This window comes from Dromiciops gliroides, chromosome 1 (assembly GCF_019393635.1).
Source record: "Dromiciops gliroides isolate mDroGli1 chromosome 1, mDroGli1.pri, whole genome shotgun sequence".
Classification (NCBI taxonomy): Eukaryota; Metazoa; Chordata; class Mammalia; order Microbiotheria; family Microbiotheriidae; genus Dromiciops; species Dromiciops gliroides.
The window spans coordinates 87,058,520-87,078,853 of record NC_057861.1 but is presented as its reverse complement, the minus strand read 5'-3'; the positions used below and the strand labels follow the sequence as shown (position 1 = coordinate 87,078,853).

General features: G+C 38.1%; 1 protein-coding gene across 1 annotated transcript in view; it reads right to left on the bottom strand.

Annotated features, from left to right (window-relative positions):
* The window catches only part of TRAPPC9 (trafficking protein particle complex subunit 9), a 994,996-nt gene that overhangs the window by 350,417 nt on the left and 624,245 nt on the right, over positions 1–20,334 (bottom strand). The window contains 1 exon segment of the mRNA XM_043975265.1: positions 1,828–1,981. Within this exon segment, the coding sequence (XP_043831200.1) occupies positions 1,828–1,981 (154 nt within the window).

Here is a 20,334-nt window from a genome sequence, read left to right as displayed (position 1 = left end):
TTATCATACTTTATAGCTTGTAAACTCCTTCAGAGCAGCAATTATTGGTACATTTCTTCATCATCAGCATCAGGTACAGTGCATTGTATATAGTAAGCACTTAATAAGTTTTCCATGTGGTATTTTTTAATAATTAAATTATATTTTAAAATAATTACAATGATAAGGTCTAGAAAGGGTCTTAGAAATCATTCCATCCATCCTTTATTTTATAGATGGAAAAACTAAGTATTAAAGAGGAGAAGGGACTGAATCTAGATAGTGCAACAACTTTTTGGAAAAGCCAATGCTATGACTTAGACTGATAATTCCTGGCCCAGAAAAGCCAAGCTTAGTGATTTTAAGAGATTACTAAACTGGGTCTTCATTCTCCCCATGCCCTCCCTTCCCAAACGTAGAATGACAAAAGTAAATTGTGACTATAAATTAATGAAACCTATTTTTGTATGACTTTAAACCACTTCCAAGGTTAACTCCCAAGAAGGAGCCTATGAGCAACAGCAGCAGTATCCAAATTGTGCAGCCTCCAAAAGAGACTGTCTTAAAGGATAGCACTCAGGTGGTACATGAGCCCTGGTACCTTTTCTATAAAGTCTGCATTACTGTATTGTAGACTAGAAGGTCTCTGACATCCTTCCCAAGTTCAACATTCATTGGATCACAGAATGTTGGTGCTTAAAGGACCCCCAGAGTTCTTCTAATTCAAGCTATATTTGGAAAAGACAGTCCTCTGCTATATTACTGAGGGGGGCTAAGTTACCTCATATCTGAAGATCTCCAGGGAAGTAGGCCATTCTGCATGTGAACAGCTCTCACTTTTAGGAGGTTTTTCCTCATACTCTACCAAAAGCTCTCTACAACTTTCTAGTTTTGATAATTTAAAGATCAGGCAAAACAAGTCGAATTTATCTTCCAAAAGACAGCCTTCAAATACTTGAAGCCAGCTATCATGTTTCCCCTAAGTCTTTCCTTGTCTACTTGAGGAATCAAATGATGTAATATGTAAAACACTTTATAAATCTTAAAATACTATATAAATGTTAGTTTTTATAATTATTACTTTATTATGGCCAAATCTTGACTACTGAGAATATATGAGGAGGTTCATTAAAATCGGTTCTCATATATGGCTTCATCCACTAACAGCTTCCTTTCTCAATTGTTGGCTCTTAAAAGACTAAATGTCCAAGCTCAACAGGTCAACAGGGAGTTGAAGGGACATTAGAGATTATCTAGTCTGGTCTCCTTGTTTAAAAGATTAGGATAGGAAAGGCAAAAGAGCCTAAGAAATTTTTCAAGGGTCACACAACTAGTTGCAGGGTTCTTGTCTTCATCAAATGTTCTTGCCCCTTTACAATACAACCTCCTCTTCCTGAAGCCACAGGGAAGACAAACAAATAATAGAATCAGAGAATTTCAGAATTAAAAAAGATCTCAGAGGCAATCCAATCCAACACATACCTGAACAGGAATCCTCTTGACCACAAATTGCTCAAATCAGAATTGGCAATAATTATTTTTCTCTAAATTGAAGACACCATAAAACCCCCAAAGCCCTATTCTTACATTAAATCAATATTTCATTATGTGCAGCCTTAAAAGTGGCATGATTTAAAGCAAAAACAACATCTATTTTATTCAAACCTCCCCATCATGACATTTCTGAGCTATTTATGGCATAAGCAATAGCTAGGAATCTATAATTAAGTAGCTTATTTGGTTTCCCTTTCAAGAACCCAAACACTTATAAAATGGGTACTAAGTTACCCAGTGAACTGCTGAAACATTTGTCATTAACATTCCATTCTGTCACCTCTCAAAGGATATGATATTCCAGTGGATGTCTAACTTGCTGTTGATCTCCAGACCCCGGGCTTCCTGCCTTTCCTCTTCGAGCTGTTTGGAGTTTGTAAATTGAGTCCTTTCCATGGGAGACTCTGGGAAACTCTCAAAGTTGAACTTGTCTACTTGAATCGCCATTCTGCAAGAAACAAAAAAAGAACTATTAGTAGGGTTATTTCCCCTAATTAATCTTGAACCAATTGGTCCAGGCCAGCATGAGACAATTTGAGAGTTAGAAGGGACCTCAGTGGCAATATAGACTAACCTATATGCCAAAGGAATTCCCTCCATAAAACATACAAAAAGTGATTTTCAGGTTTCTGTTTGAAGACTTCAAGGGAAGGGCAACACGATACCTCTCAAGGTAGGCCATTCCATGTGGGTAATTTCATAATATTACTTTAAATAATAGGAAATAACACAGTTACCAGTCATGCCTTTACCTTACACTTGGGTCCACTGAGATCCTACTTGGAAACTAAGACACATTTAACGATTCACACTTGGGAGCTGATCTGGGATTAAAGGAAACATCAAAAGTCTCCTCAGGGTAATTGCCATTTTTTCAAAGAGATAAAAGATAACTTCACTTTATATGCTTTAGATACTTCAAAAATTCATGATTTCATCAGTGTGGGTACCACCTTCTTTGACAGATCATAATTCAGCAACAATAAAAACAGTAATAGCAACCCACACAAACACTGTTTTAAGGTTTATAAAGCACTGTCCTTGCAACAATCATATTAGGTGGGTAGCTGGGTATTATTATGTCCTTTTGTCTATGAGATAAAGGGACTTGCTAAAGGTCACAGAGGCAGGTTTCAGACTCAGATATCCAACTCCCACAGCAGGTACTCTTTCTATTAGACCATGTCAGACCATGAGTCTTATTAGACCTTTTCTTCTCTTCTTCCTTTTTGAATTCCTATCCACCCTTTAAATCCCAGAGCAAATGCTACCTGCTCCACAGTGGGAAACAACTTTTCCCCATCACAGGATCATTTAGATTGCATTTCTCTGAACTTATAGTATAACAGTGTATTTACTTTCATCTGAGGAAGCAGCTAGACAGCACAGTGGACAGAGTACTGGCCTTGAAGTCAGGAAGAGTTCAAATCCTACCTCAGACACTTAACTAGCTGCATGGCCCTGGGAAAATCACTAAAATTCTCTCAGCCTCAGTTTCCTCGCCTATAAAATAGGGATAATAATAGCTCTTACTTTATCAGTTGTTGTGAGAAACAAATGAGATAACATATGTAAAGTGCTTTCCAAACTTTAATGTTGTATATAAATGATAGCTATTATTATTAAGGTTTAGTATAACTACTATTAAAGGCATTTATAGATGGGGAAGATTGAGACACTTAATGGATGTAGGATATCTAGATGGGATTCATATTTTATGAGAATGTTATATAATTATCTTGTAATATTATGTATTAAAGTTAGTTTTTATCTAAACAATAGCTCAAAACAGCAGGTATTATAGGTGACTTGAGATTACTGTAACTGTGCACAGGGTTGTGACTACCATTGATGGAAGGGTTCATAAAACAGCTATTTGCCAATATGTTAATCCAAGATCTCTCATTCAATTCAATAAACATTTACTTAGGGCAGCTAGGTGGCGCAGCTAGCTGGCCCTGAAGTCAGGAGTACCTGAGTTCAAATCTGGCCTCAGACACTTAACACTTACTAGCTGTGTGACCCTGGACCCCAATTGCCTCACTTAAAAAAAACAACAACAACAACAACAAAAAACCATTTACTTAGCACCCACTATGTGCAAAGTACTGTCCTAGCAACTGGAAATATAAAAACACAAATAGATTAATAAAAGGTAGCATAGTGGATAGAATTTTTGAATCATGAAGACCCAAGTTCAAATCCTACCTTACAGACTTACTAATTGTGTGGTCCTGGTCAAGTCACTTAACCTCTGTCATCCTTGGTTTCTTCATCTATAAAATGGGGATAATAACAACACCTACCTCACAGGACTTTTGTGAGGATAAAATGAAATAGTATCTATAAAATGCTTTGTAAACATAAAAGTGGTACATAAATGCTGGCTATTAGTAATACTAATAGTTGTCTAAAGTAATAGAAGTATATCTGAAACTGTAATTTTATTGATAACTATAACTCCCAGATGAAGAAACTTGTTCTATTAATGCTGGCTGGCACCTTGTCTGTAAATTAGTATATCAGAAATGTTAAGTGACTTTGCCAGGGAGGCAGAGCCAAAATGTGTCAAAAGCAGTTTACTCATGGGCAAAGAAAACAGTATTAAGGTGGAGGGTTTGGAGTAGAAAGAGAAAAATATGAGGTCCTATGAAAAAAGCTATCTTTGTGCCTCTATTTCTTCTCTACTCACTCTCTTCTAAACCTTCAGAAATCTGGCTTCTAATCTCATAATTCAACAGTATGGCATCACAATCATATACCTCAACTTGTTTAAATATTCCCCAATTGATGGGCAATTCTTTGCTACCACAAAAAGAGCTGCTAGAAATATCTTTGTACGTAAGTCTTAGCCTCCTTTGAGAATTCTTCAGTCACTTACTAATTAATTTTTTTTTTTGGCATGGGGCAATGAGGATTAAGTGACTTGCCCAGGGTCACACAGCTAGTGTCAATCGTCTGAGGCCAGAATTGAACTCAGGTCCTCCTGAATCCAGGGCCGGTGCTTTATCCACTACGCCATCTAGCTGCCCCTTGCTAATTAATTATTAATCCCCCAAATCTCAGTTTTGGGATTTCTTCTCTAATCCCTCTACACTACCTAACTTGGTGATCTCATCAGGCCCTATGAGTATAATCAACATCTCTATGCAGATGATTCTTATTTCTTTAAATCCAGAACTAGACTTTCTAGAGCTCCAGTGTGACATTAGGAACTGTTTATTGGTCAATTCAAACTGGACACCGTATAGGCATCTTAGACTCAACATAATAATCTCTCCAATGACTCCTCCTTCACATGTAGACATGACCCTTCTTGCCAAGGAAAGTCCCACTACAAGCACCCTTAATCTCATCCCATCTCATTCTCTACAGTAGATTGCCCCCTCCACTCTGATCTCTCCCTGTCAGTAGGCTGCTTCCAGGCTGCTTACCAACATGCTCAAATATTCCTTATTCTTAAAAAAAAAATTCTTAGTTGATCCAACTATTGTTGCTAGCTATCATCTTAGAGTGTTCTTCCCTTTTTCAGATAAACTCCTAGAGAAAACCATCTACAATCTGTACCTCCACTTCCTTTCCTCTAACTCTACTTAACTCTCTTCAGCCTGCCTTCTGACCTTATCATTCAACTGCAATTGCTCTTTACAAAGTTGCCAAAGATCAGTTAGCTGGCAAATCTAATGGTCTTTTCACAATCTCATCCTTTTTTTTTTTTTTAAGTGAGGCAATTGGGGTTAAGTGACTTGCCCAGGGTCACACAGCTAGTAAGTGTCAAGTGTCTGAGGCTGGATTTGAACTCAGGTACTCCTGACTCTTGGGCCGGTGCTCTATCCACTTGCGCCACCTAGCTGCCCCCCAATCTCATCCTTTTTGATCTCTCTGTAGCCTTTGACACTGTAAATCATTCTTCTTTTCCTGGATACTCTCTCCACATTAGGTTTTTCTGACACTGTTCTCTCTTAGTTTTCCTTCTAAATGACTGCTCATTCTCAGGCTTCTTTATTGGATCTTTATCAGTCTCATCTACTAGCCACTGGTGTTCTAGAGGCTCTCTTCTCCCTCTATACTATATCTTGCTGTTCGGGGATTTTATCAACTTTCCTGTAGCTGAACAGCCTTTTTTCTGACCTTCAGTCTGACATCATCAGTTGCCTATCAGACATTCAAGATAGACATCTTAAATTCAACATGTCCAAAATTCATTATCTTTCTCCCTATACCCACACATATTCCCAGTTTCCCTGTTACTGTAGAGGGTACTACTACTATCTTCCCAGTTTCTTCCTCATCTCCTAATTCATTCAACTCACATATCCAATCTGCTGTCAAGTGCAGTCATTTCTATCTTAAACATCTCTCATATACATTACCTTCCCTCTGATGAGAGAGCCTACATTTTTTTTTGCAAGGCCTCATCACCTTATGCCTAAACTATTGCAATAGCCTGCTTGTTAGTCTCTGTGACTCAAGTCTCTCCTCATTCCAGTCAATCCTACATTCAGCTACCAAAATGATCTTGCTAAAGTACAGATCTGATCTTCTCACTCTTACTCCATAAACTCCAGTTACTCCCTAATGCATTCAGGATCAAATATAAAATCTTATTCTACTTTTCAATTCCTTCAAAACCTACCCCTTCCTTTTCCAGTCTTCTTATATTCCATTCCCCTTCACACACTCTAGGATCCAAAAAATTTGACCTTGATTTTTGCTGTTTTCACACTTTATCTTCCAATCCATGACTTTTTACTGACACAGGTACTGCAAAGGTGGTGCAGTAGAGAGAGCACCAGGCCTGGAATCAGGAAGACCTGATTTCAAATCTGGCCACAGACTCATACTAGCTGTGTGACCCTGGACAAGTCACTTTATCCTGTTTGCCTAAGTTCCTCTTCTATAAAATGAGATAGAGAAGGAAATGGCAAACCACTACAGTATCTTTGTTTGTTTGGTAAGAAAATGGAACTACTCACCAATGAGTTGGGTTTTTTCTTTATTTGTTTGGGTGTTTTGTTTGTTTTTTCAGGGCAATGAGGGTTAAGTGACTTGCCCAGGGTCACACAGCTAGTAAGTGTCAAGTATCTGAGGCCAGATTTGAACTCAGATCCTCCTGAATCTAGGGCTGGTGCTTTACCCACTGCGCCACCTAGCAGCCCCCACATTCCAGTATTTGCCAAGAAAACCCCAAATGCTGTCACAAAGACTTGGGCACAACTGAAATGACTGAACAATAAAATCCCTGTGCATGGAATGCTTTCCCTGTTTATCTCTGTTCCTTTCTTTCCTCTAAGACTAAACTCAAATGCTACCTTTTGCAAAAAGGTTTACCCTTTCAATTGCTAGTGCCTTGTCTTTGAATTATCTACAATTTACCCAGTATATATCTTGTGTGTATGTAGTGATTGTATAGTGTTCCCTACTAGAATGTGTGAGAAATACTTATTAATAATCAATATCTTGGGCCACCCAGAGATCTCCCCTTCTTTCTTAAGGCAAGTTCTTCTTGAGAGATCCCATCAAATTTCCTCTTATAGATCAAAACTAATCCAACCTCAAGATTACAAAGAATCTTAGGTGGAGACAGATCCTTTGTCTAGATTGTCTAGTTGAAAGATTGATGAGATTAAACCACACCTAGATCAGTTGGGGGGGGGGAGGGGCGGGTATTACATTCCTTTCTCTGATGTCATCCCTGGACTTCATTTTAATATAGCCTACTTCCAATCAGGTCAACCAATTAGATTTGAATGATGTTAACCAATTAGATTTGATTACTGTATGATAAACATTCTAAAGTGGGAAGAGTATATGAACCAGACCTGACCTTGAGAAAGGGGTCTGGTCTGAGAGAGATGGACAAAGACCTCCTTTTATTAATAACCCACCAGTCTTATTAATAAAATGATTAAATTACCCAGAAGTTATGTCGTTCATATTTTTAATCATCACAACTGTGAGTTCCTTGAGGGTAGGAACTTTTTTTAATCTTTCTTTCCCTGATAATGCATTGGCTTCTCACATGTTAAGTGCTTAATAATTTTTGTTGACTGATTAACATGTCCAAAACAGAAATCAATATCTCTCCCCCAAAAAGCCATCCTTTCATAAACTTTCCTTTTACTGTTGAAACCAATGCCATCCTTCTCATTACCCAAGCTCACAACCTGAGTGTCATACTCAACTCTTCATTCTCAATAGCCATAACTATCCAATGAATTGCCAGACCATACTGTTTCTTCTCTACATCTCTCACATAGGTCTCCATCTCCCCATTCACAAAGCCACCATCTAGTTTGGGCCTTCATCATCTCTTGCCTAGACTATCATCATAGCGTATGGATAACCATACCACAAGTCTCTCCGTAGTCCAATCCCTCATCCACAAAGCTATTTCCCCAAATAACAGTTCTGACAATGTCACTTCCCAACCCAATAATGTTCAATGACTACTTAAAATCTCAAAAATCAAAGATAAGCTTCCTTGACAGACATTTGAAGCTCTTCATATCTTTTTAATATATTTACACATGACCCTCCATACATTCTTTTTTCTAGCCATACTGACCCACTTGCTCTTCCTTTCATATTCCTCTATGTATTCTATCTTTGTGACTTTTGTACTGGCTGTCTCTTCAGCTCCTTACATTTCCTCCACAATGTGATTTTGCTCCTCTTAAAAAACTTGATTTACTTTAGGATTCAGCTCAAGTGCTACCTTCTTTGGAAGGTGTTTTTTGGTTCTCAAAGATGCTGATGCCTGCCCATCTAAGGTTACCTTTCAGTGTGTATGTAGATATATGTATAAATGTGTTATAACATACATGTTATCTGATCCAGTAAAATGTAAGCTCATTGACGTCAAAGGCTGTTTTTACTTTTTTTGTATCTCCAATATTTAGCAGAGATCATAATATATAATAGTATAATAAATTTATAATATATACTTGCTGACTGATATGACAATATCATGAGCACTGGAATGAAAAGAAGAAAAATAGTGTTCATATCTAAGTTCTCCAAACATTACTGTATGCTCTGGAGCAAGTCAGTACTCCTCCTTAGAGCATTTCTTCCAATGTAGGGAGGGAGGGAAAAGGAGAAGAGCACTGGAATTGGAGTTCGTAGATCTCGGTTCAAATCTTGGCTCTGTTACTCACTACCTATGTAATCATCAGCAGGTTATTTAACCCTTATGGACTTCTTATTATCCATTTGTAAAATTAGGGGATGGGACTGAATGAACTTAACTCTTCTTCTCAGGTCTAAGTCCTGTGTTCCAGCTCCTCCCCCACAAGAGCATTTTATACCTTTATGTCTCTGAGGACTTTAATATTCTGGGTTCACCAACAACTCTAATCTTCTCTCTTCTGAATTGTAACATTTTGTCTAAAGGTTCCTTCCATATTTTACTTTCTATGACTCACAAAAGAGATGTCAATAGTCATAACAAGAGCTTGCTCAGTCTGGTTTCTGTGTCAATAAATCATTATATCTCAAATGGAGAACCATGTATCCCATGTAATGTGTTTCCCAACAGCGAAAACTCCTGTGGACAAATGAATGTATAGAGGCCAATAGGGAGTGGTTTGATTTCGTAGCAAACAGGAAACTTGGCTCCCCAACTCCTCTGAAGAAGTAGATATTTTCCATCCTCCGAAATATCGATGTAAAACATGGAAGTGCCCTAAAGATAAAGGTCAGAACATTTCCTGTTTCACTAAAAAGGTCAAGATAAGTTCAAGACAAGACCTCTACTATGAAACCCAAAACAAACTAATGACTTTCACCTTTCAATCATTTAAAAATGTATTCAAATAAAGGTTTCTCTTTCTTTCCAAAAGTAGGCCAAGAAGGAAAAGGCTTGATAGTTGCAAAAATCTGTTTAAAGCAAAATTACAAACTGGCTAGGGAAAAGGTTACATCAGGATTGTTTTTATTTCTCTGATACCTCTTGCCACAATATTTTCATTAATATCACCCAATGTAGGAGTAGTAATGTAATGCTCATTGACATTCACAGAGCACTTTGTAGTTAAAAAGACTTTGACATGAACTTTCTCATTGGTCCTTTTAGCAAGCATGTGTAGCAGATAGTTCAAGTTCTATCTCCATTTTATTAACAAGAAAACTAAATTTACAGAAGTAAAATACCTTGCCCTAAATCTCTTAGCTAGGATTTGAAACAAAGCATTCTGACTCTGGAACTAGAATTATTTCTTTTTTTTTTTTTTTTTAGTGAGGCAATTGGGGTTAAGTGACTTGCCCAGAGTCACACAGCTAGTAAGTGTTAAGTGTCTGAGGCCAGATTTGAACTCAGGTACTCCTGAATCCAGGGCCAGTGCTCTATCCACTGCGCCATCTAGCTGCCCCACTAGAATTATTTCTAATTCAAGAAGAGATAGATTCAAATTATGTGACTATGGACAAGTCACTCAACTTCTCCAAATCTCAGTTTGCTTATCTCTAAAGTGAGGATAATAATCCATATAGTCATTCCCTCAGTTTGGTTTTGAAGCTCACATGAAATCATGCAGGTAAAGAATTTTATAAACATTAAAGTGCTACAAGGATGTCCACATTAACTGTGGCCATATGTTCCCAATAAATTGGCCTTGTTCTTCCTAGTCTGACAAGGGACAACATTGGCCGAATTTCAGCTCATCATAAAGACATTTTAAGAACTGGAGCTATCCAACAGAGGAAAGAGATGTGTGCTTTTGAGATAGCGAGCTCCCCATTATTTGAGATCTTTAAGGAGAAGACAATAACCGTGTCATAAGCATCCTATAAAGCAGATGTTCATGCATTGAGTGAAAGATCAGGCTAGATGATCTAAAAAGGCAGCATGATGTAATAGAAAAAGAATTAGACTGGGGTTTAGGAAGACCTGGGCTCTATGCTTGCTAACTGTGTGACACTGGGAAAGTGTCAACCCCTTTGACTTGATTAAAAAGCAGAGGTTGCATGCCACGACTTCTAAGATCATTTACAGCTCTCAACTTGTGATCCTCTGGCTTCTTAAGCTCTGGAATCCTGTGACTCTTCTAATTAAAGCTATGAGAATTATGGGTTATTGAGTTGCTATTAATAATTTAGTTTTGTAAGCTTTTATGTCTGTACATATTTGGCAAAGTGCAATGGTACCAAATTTGAAAGACAGGGAGTGATTAGTGAAGAGAACAATGGGCCAGCAGAAAGAAAAACTTGTCCAAACTGGGGGATTCTTAGCCATGTGTTCCCATAAATCCTCTAAATGACAACAATTCCATGTGCTAGAAGCCTTCCTCTGGTCTCCTAAGATCTCAGGGTCAATAATATGGGACTCAGGCTGTCTTTCATTTTAAATACACCACCAGCTCATCTTTGCCAGTGTTTGATGGTGTCTTTCACTCCATTTCTTCCATATAAGCCATCCTTGTAACAGGCTTCAGAGTATTTATGCTCACTCTATCTTTTCATTATTCTTCGGATTACTTATAATCTGAATTCTTCCAGTTCATTAATATTGAAAGACTTTATTAGAGGCCTATTATTTAGCACAGAAACTGTTCTAAATGCTGAGGAGACAAAAAACAGAAGCAAAATAGTCACTTTTCCTCAACTAAATTACATTCCCTTGGAAAAGTATGATGTTCCATGATTTGTAGTTATAATGCATGGAGTACAATATTATGTTAAAAGACTTCTATGGCAGTGAGAAAATTGTGATCACTATCATCACTTGGCAGCTTCACAAATGTAATCTAACTTAATCTCATCTTCTGACTCAGTTCTGAGCACATGTAGCACTTAGACAAGATATACATATCAGTGGGCTCTCTAGCCAGTTTCCTGGAAATAGGTGGAAGGCTTTTAATGCATTTTGGTTTTCCACCATAGATGAGTACGTTAACATCATACTGTAGCTTGTGAGGGTTTTTTCAACAACAACAAAAAAAGAAACCAACCAGTAACAATAACCCAAAATCCTGCCAATTACCATCATTTGAAACAGGAACCAAATGTTGTTATAGATACAAATATCATCCTTGAGTCAGAGGTCTGAGCTCCTAGACAATGTGAGCTATGAAACCAAACATTAGAAAGGTCCTGTTCCTCTCCTTGAAACGTAGAGTTACTTTTTCCAATTCAGATTTCCTTAAGAAGGGACAGACTCGGGGCAGCTAGATGGCGCAGTGGATAGAGCACCGGCCCTGGATTCAGGAGTACCTGAGTTCAAATCCGACCTCAGACACATAATACTTACTAGCTGTGTGACCCTGGGCAAGTCACTTAACCCCAATTGCCTCACAAAAACAAACAAAAATACTTACTAGCTGTGTGACCCTGGGCAAGTCACTTAACCCCAATTGCCTCACTAAAAAAAAGAAAAAAAAAAGGGACAGACTTCGAGCCTCAGCGGACACAGACATTCCCTCTTTATTTCCTTTTCCTTTTCTGAAATGTGAGGTAATAGAAGAAAAGTGCTGGTCATAAGTAGTCAGCAGAGTATTCTCTGATTTAAATGATTCAAACATAAGAGGGAAAGAAAAGATATTATTACCAATAAATGTGTCACTAGAAAAGTTGAGAATGAGATTGTCCCTGAAATGAAAAGAATGTGAGGAAGGTTCCTAGCAAATTGGGTACACCTTCTATACAGAATTTATGAAAAGACACTGCTAAGAATGCCAAAGGATAAATAAGCATTAAAGAAGTTGTGATTTATTTAACCAAAGGGAACAGTCACACTAAAGAAATCCATCAAAGTGTCAATATATTTGGTTGCTGATCAATTCAAGCTCCTAATACCCCCATTTTATCAGTCTAAGACACATTATGGAAAGAGAATGAGTAACTGAGTGGTCAATATACTAGGGCCAAAGCCCCATGGTCTGTTTCTTCTGTCTTCATTGTGGATTGCAGATCTTGACAACTCTATCATGACAATGAGGAGTTTGTAGTTGGTATCTCAGTAATGAAGCTGGAAGGTGAGGTGTTTTGGCAAGGGTTAAATGGGGGAATGAGAAAGAGGAAGTGGCTGCTATACAGAGACAGGATGACTGGGAGGAAGAACCTGGACTTTGGGTAGATCTCCAGACTTCACTGAGCTAGTCTTCTGGCTCTCTCAATGAAACTGCAGGTATGAGGGTTGTCTTAGGCTCTGAAGGTGGATGTACTAGTAGCATTGGTGGGTATGTGGTCTCAATTTGGGGAGTTGTAGATAATGGCTCTTTTGCCTTATACTCCTTAGGAGAAATGATAACTGATCTTTTAACCTGACTGGGAGCGCTAAGCTATGCATATGGTTTCTTAAATGGTTGTACTTATTCTTGTCACTGCTCCTGTGCTAAGTGCTGGTATTTCTGTTCTAGTAGGCCTCCACCAGTCGAGGACGACCATGGATCAGCGCCTTGAAGAGCCACAGGTCACAATGTGGCTGTGCAGTCCGATACGATACAGGAGCCGTAGCTCCTGAGTGACTTACAACCGGTAACTGCCGCATCCTGTGTTGTATCTCTGTTCTAGCTGTGACTATTCAGAACTTTGAGATTGTTCTGGCTGCTGGACTGCAGGGCTAAGGGCACTTGAGGTGCTAACCAAGGAGATGGTGGTCACTGCAACTAATGAAGAATATGATTGAGCATCAGCTATTTGCCTTCAGAATAGTGATCCAAGATCTGGTGACAGCTATCTTCTAACATGTCAACAGGTACATCTCGAATAAACTGTTGCCACTACTTCCTGTACAATGGTATTGTTTTTCCATGCTGGCATTTCAAACTTGTGCAAAAGGATTCCAACTCACAATGGACTGATATCCTTATATAGCAGACGAGGTGAAGAGACCTGTCCAAGGTCATAAAGGTAGAAAGTGGCACAGTGGGGATCAAACCCAAGTCCTCTGACCCTAAATCCAGTGATCTTTCCATTATATGATAATGTTTCTTCATTCAGAAGCCCTCTCTTCCTCCCTGAATCTGTCATAGTCTGCTGGACATTTCCAATGAACTGATCATATTCTAATTTGTAATGTGGTTTATTTGTATGTCTCCATGAATATCTCTCCCAATATGATTGCAAATTTATCAAAGGCAAGTATTATCAACTTATTTACCTTTACCTCTCCAGGACCTTGTACTGTGTCTTACTAGCTTGGACTTACTAGCTGTGTTACCCTGGGCAAGTCGCTTAACCCCAATTGCCTTAAATATCCGGGACCATCTCCAGTCACCAGACCCAGATGGCTCTGGAGGAAAGAATGAGGCTGGTAACTTTGCACAGCCCTGCCTCACTTAAATCCAATTCAGTGCAAGTCATGACATCATATCATGGTCCTCTTCCGGAATGAAGGACAAACAACAACAAAATACTTGTTTAAATGAATTTTGTTGAATTCCAGCATTTGCATAAAAACATAACAATAATAGGTTACAGAAATATAGTGTTTTCAAGGTTTGCCAAGTTTTTACATCCATTACCTCACTTGATCCTCACAAAAACCCTATGAGATAAATAATAATTACACAGATTTCTATACATTTTAAAGTTCATAGAGGCCTTTTGTCATACAAGCTATTGAAGTTAAGCATTACAAATATTATTATCCCTCTTTTTCAGATAAGAAGCCAAGACTAAGAAACATCTCAACCAGCCAGGCATAGCCAGGACTTGAACCCAGGTCTTTTTTCAAGTACACTACAATGATTCCCACAGGCACAATGTAATGACAGTGTCATATAGTCTGCTTAAACACAGAAAGGCACATAAATACTTAGAAAAAGGGGACTGTGGCTACACAGAGGTCTTCTTTTTTTTTTTTCCTTTCTTTCTTTTTTTTTTTTTTAGTGAGGCAATTGGGGTTAAGTGACTTGCCCACGGTCACACAGCTAGTAAGTGTTAATAAATGTCTGAGGCCGGATTTGAACTCAGGTACTCCTGACTCCAGGGCCAGTGCTGTATCCACTGCGCCATCTAGCTGCCCCTACAGAGGCCTTCTTTACCTTGTAAATGGTGATAGGTTCTTGGAAGAAAAAAGAGTTTTAATAAACCATGAGTGATCTGCATGAAAAGGATGAATTATGCAAAACAATATTCAAGGCCAGCAATACTCATGAGGGAAAGGAGAGCTGTTTCCTTCTGTGCTCTAATGGATAACCTTGCTAGTGATCAGAAGGGGGAATTGACAAGACTTTTAATGAATAATGAAACGATCATGTTTTGAGGCCATTCACTTTGGTCCTAAAATGAGCCTGTCTACCCATGACAGTTGTTTGAACAAAAATAAGATATTACTGGCATGCAAATAGAGTAAAATACAAATGAGGAAATGAGGAAAAAAGAAGGGCCAACCCACAAACTACTGAGGAGACATTGGAACAGCTGGATGTCACTGTCAAAGTCGCTTAAGGAGAACAGGGCTTAGCACACTCCTGAAAGCAAAAGGTGACAGGAGTGATTAAGGATAAGTATAAAATCACAGGATATCAGAGCCAGAAAGGACATTAGATATCATCTTTTCCAACCATTTTGTTCTACAGGTGAGAACACTAAGATGCAAAGAAGGCATGGGATTTGCATGAGGCCACATAGTAAATAAGTGGTGGAGGTGGAAACCTCCTAAGATAGTGATCTACAAGACAGAGCTAAGGATATTCAAAAAAGCCAAGCCGTTTGGGAAAAGGCATGATCAAGTCAAAGCATATAATGTAAGGGATGGGGGATATATTAGGGAAATAAGGTGTATGCAATATTTTCCATAACTGTGGAGGTTCTCTACATGAAAAGCAGAACTAAAACTAAAAGACCATGCAATGTTGCATTTCCAGGCAAGTTGGTCCAATGTGATCCAGAAATAATAATTTCCATTTATATTAATCGTTTACAATGTCCTTTGCTTTCAACAGTCCTGAAAAGTAGGAAATATAAATGTTATCATCATCTCTAGTCAAAGGCTCAGAGCAGTTTAAGGCACTTTTCTAAGATCACATATATAATAAAGAGTAGCACAGAAATCAAGATCCAACTGAAACCCATCCTCTCCACTGAAATCTTCACCAATTATTTTAGGAAAAACTGATCTCTCCCTTCTTTGAACATCCATAGACAGCATTTATACTTTTGGACTACACATTTTACTATTTAATTACCCACTGTCTCATATGGTTCTTTTTTCCAGGTGTATGATTCTTATTTCCCTAACTGCTCTCCTCATGGCAATACTGTGAGGCAGGTAGAGGCAGCAGCACAGAATCATGGGAATGTCAGAATTGGAAGAGAATTTAGTCACTTAAATTCTCTGGCTTCAGTTTCCTTATGTACAGAGTACATGATATCCAATGTCCCTTCCTGGTCTAGATCTATGATCTTCTAATCCTATAATCTAAGTTATGATCTTTACTCTACCATTTACTAATAGTACAACACTGAGTAAATCATTTAACCTCTCTCAGTTTTCTCATGACTACAAATTTAGGTGACTTAATCTCAAAGAAGCCCTCACTACTGAATTATAATCCTTTAATTCTTCTCTGATGGAATATCTATCATGGCCTCCATAAAGACTATTCTAAACCATCTCCTCTGTCTTCATATCCCTTATATCGTCTCCTCTTTTTGTTGTTGGTGGTTTTTTTGTTTTGTTTTGTTTTGTTTTGTTTTTTGTTTTGTGGGGCAATGAGGATTAAGTGACTTGCCCAGGGTCACACAGCTAGTAAGTGTCAAGTGTCTGAGGTCAGATTTTAACTCAGGTACTCCTGAATCCAGGGCCAATGCTTTATCCACTGCACCACCTAGCTGCCCCTATATCATCTCCTCTTATCAAGGAGGTGATCTTACCTCCTAATTTACTGAGAATATAAAGACCATCCGGAGGAAGCTCTCTCTTCTCCCTACCTCTCTTTGTTCTAGTCTCTAATGGAGATTTATTCTTGCCAAAACCAACTTCACTTATCTTTTTTATCTCATACCCTCCTGTCTCCTGCTTCCAGGTACTTGCCCCTAGAATCAATCTCTCTCTTTCATTCATCTTCAATCTCTTTTTACCTACAGGTTTTCAACCTTGAAGTCACCTTTTGCTTTCTCCTCAACATCCATATACAATCAGTTATAAAGAATAATAAAACAGATCCTACTTTATACAACATCTTTCCTGTCCATCCCTATTCTCTGCTTCTATATATGTTGTTGTTGTTCAATCATGTCTTACTCTTCATGACCCCATTTGGCATTTTCTTGGCAAAGATCCTAGAGTGCCATTTCCTTCCCCAGCTCATTTTATAGATGAGGAAATTGAGGCAAACAGGATTAAGGGACTTGCCCAGGGTCACACAGCTAGTAAGTGTCTGAGGCCAGATTTGAACTCAGAAAGATAAGTCTTCCTGACTCCAGGCCTTGCACCGTATGTACTGTGCCACCTATCTGTCTGCTCTACTGGTACAATCTCTACCCTACTTCAGGTCCCCATGACCTGTCCTAATTGATCTCCTTGACTCAAATCTTCTTCAATTTATCATCCACATAGTTGTTCATTTGATATTCCTAAAAGAATTCACTCCCACACAAATTTTTTTTTAAAAGTCAGTGGTTCCCTATTACTTCGTGTGTATATGTAAAGGTGTGTGTGTGTGTGTGTGTGTGTGTGTGTGTGTGTGTGCATATATATATATATATATATATATAAAAACCTTCAGGATCTGGCTCTCCCTCCATCTTCAAAGTATCATTTCATATTACTTATCTTCAGAGTCTCTCTATTCCAATGAAACTGGCCTTCCAGCTATTCTCATGACATGGCATTTCATCTCTGGTCTCAAAGCCATTCCATAAATGGTTCCCAATATGGAGTGTTGTCTCCCTTTTCACCTTCTAGAATCCCTAGCTTCCTTCAAAGTACAGTTTAGTTGTTGCCTTTTATAAGAGGCCTTTCCTTATCTCATGAGTTATTCATATTCTCTCCTGTATGAGGTCACTTTTAATACAATTTATATGTCCTATCTCTCCAGAAGACTATAAGCTCTTGCAGAGCAGAGACTATTTTAGTTTTGTTTTTCTTTGTATATCTAGAGTCTAGTACAGGGCCTTGTTAACAGCAGTCATTTTATAAATGTATGCTGAAATGAACTGAATTAAAAGTTAAGGTTCTTCATTATTAAAACTGTCACCTAGGAGTAGAGAAATACCTGTATCTTAAGAGTGAAATCATTTGTTGGTCTTTGAAACTCATGAGTTAAATGGAATCTTCACTATCACTGAATGCCAATTTTAATGTTTAATTTTATGCCTCAACATGAAAATAATTATCAACAGTTGGCACTAAAAAAAAATCTCTTACTTCTGAAAGCTCTATAAAAAGGTGGATTTTTAATACCATGTCATATGATTCAGTCTTTAAACAGCTGATAAACTCACCAGGGAAGTTATAATGATGACATTTCAATACAAATCAAGGAGCTGGATTTAAAAGGGACCATACACACATAATTAAATTGAACTTTCATCTTGAGATAATTGATAGCTATATGGTGGCTATTTTAAATTGCTCTCCAGCACCATGTGGGTCTCTTTACTTAACTATTAAGAATATCAGTCCATTTTACATTTTCTAATGAAATACAATTGCAAATGAAAATGACCTGGGTAGCCTATAGGAATGATCTGCCTTTCTGAGTCCAAAGCTGACTTCATGAAGAAAAAGGAAGCTTAACACTGATATCTGAACCACAGAGGAGAAAAGATAACTTTTCCATTAATCCTTTAAAGGTCAATTAAATTCACAAAACTGCACTTTTACAGCTTAATTATTTATTTAAAATAATTGAAGTGAAGAGATAACCTCGCCTTCTGAAAGTCAAAGTTTCTGAAATTCAGCAAAAGCATCCTCAGTACCAACAAACCTGATGCTAAATGCTCCTCAGAATAGAAACTGTGGAGATGCAGAAGAAAACCAATGGCTGCATGGAAGGAAGCTGCTGGTGGACTGGAAATTATTAAAGGAAACAAACCACATCTCAATGCAGTGACCTAATGGCAAATAGTGGATAGGGACAGGACTGGGAGTCAGGACATAGAGGTGATTCACTTGTCTACCAATTACTATCTGGGAGACTCCAGGCAAGGTACTTCAGCATAGGAAAAGGGGATCTGCATGCTAGATCAGGAAGGGACTTTAAAGTCATGAATTTTACAAGATAAAATTCAATCTGATCAGTGAGACAAGAAGACCTGAGTTCAAATCCAGATTCAAACTGTCTGTATGGCCCTGAGTGGGTCATTTTGCCTTTGCCAAATCTCAGTTTTCTCATCCATAAAATAGAAATAATAATAATAATAGCACCTACATCCCAGGGTTGTTATGACAATAAATAACAATATTTTTAAATTGTTCTTCAAATGTTAAAGAGTTCTATAAATGCTAGTTGTTGTTGTTGTTGTTAAGTCCTTAATTCTATGTGCTGACTTCCCCTTAGAATATAAACTCATTGAAGGCAGGGACTAGCTTTCCCTTTGCTTGTATTTGTATTTCCAGTACTTAACGACTTATCACAGTGCCTGGCACATTTTAAACACTTAATAAATGCACTTGCACTTGTGCTCTCTCGCCTCCCTCTCCCTCCCCCCCCCTTTCACACACACACACACACACACACACACACACACACACACACACACCACCACCACCACCACCACCACCAAAATATTTAATCCTATTTTACAAATGAGTAAACTGAGATAAAGTTAACTGACTTGCTGTAGGTCACACAATCTGTAGCAAAGATGGCACTATAACTATGTTGCCTGATTTTCAGTTCCATAATCTTGTTTTGCCTGCTGTTAATAGTGGTTGTAATTACTTCTGATATCTATTGTGCATTAACAATAAGTAATAAAATACCCTCGCTGTGAGGGGCACACCAATTCTAGTGAAGTCAATGAACCATTAAAATTCAACATCATTATGAATGGGATGAACCAGGCAAGGTACCCATGCCCTGAAGAACAGGCTCACGTATAAAGCGGAAACACTACAAAGTCTTGGATCCAGATTAGAAGTATAATTTTGATTTAAAGCTAAAGAATTCTAATGGGCAGACAATTAAAGTGTGTTCCAGAGAAATTAGATAAAGAATTTTAGAATATCACAAACAGGCACAATGTTTTAACCAATATGAAATACTCATAAAACATAGCTCAAAGAGACATTGCATCATAGCATGCTAGCATGGATTAATGGTTCTACTCACTCACTGAACTGATAAGGAAACAGGTTCAGAAAGATTCAAAAAATTTTTCAAAGATGCTATAGCTAGTAGAGCCAGGCCTCAAAGCAAGGCCTTGTGAGTGCTAGTCCAGTTTTCTTTTGTAATACACACCCGTCCTTCTGCTTTAATGGCTGCAAGGCTGATATTTATTTATGGTATTTACATAATTTCCTTAACAAGAGAAAATTGCATTTGAAAAAAAATTGGATGTTGTTTGTATTTAATGTTCCTCTACCTATGGTTCAACTCAAACCAACATTTAGTATGCATCTGTCATATTTATGGCACCAAAGTTCTAGACATAGAAAGATACTAATACATCCCCTGCTATTTTTTTTTTAATATTTTTTTTTTGGTAAGGCAATTGGGGTTAAGTGACTTGCCCAGGGTCACACAGCTAGTAAGTGTTAAGTGTCTGAGGCCAGATTTGAACTCAGGTACTCCTGAATCCAGGGCCGGTGCTTGATCCACTGCGCCACCTAGCTGCCCCCAACCCCTGCTCTTAAGGAGATTAAGTTGGCAGGCAGAATGGTGAGACACAAGATACATACAATTAAGT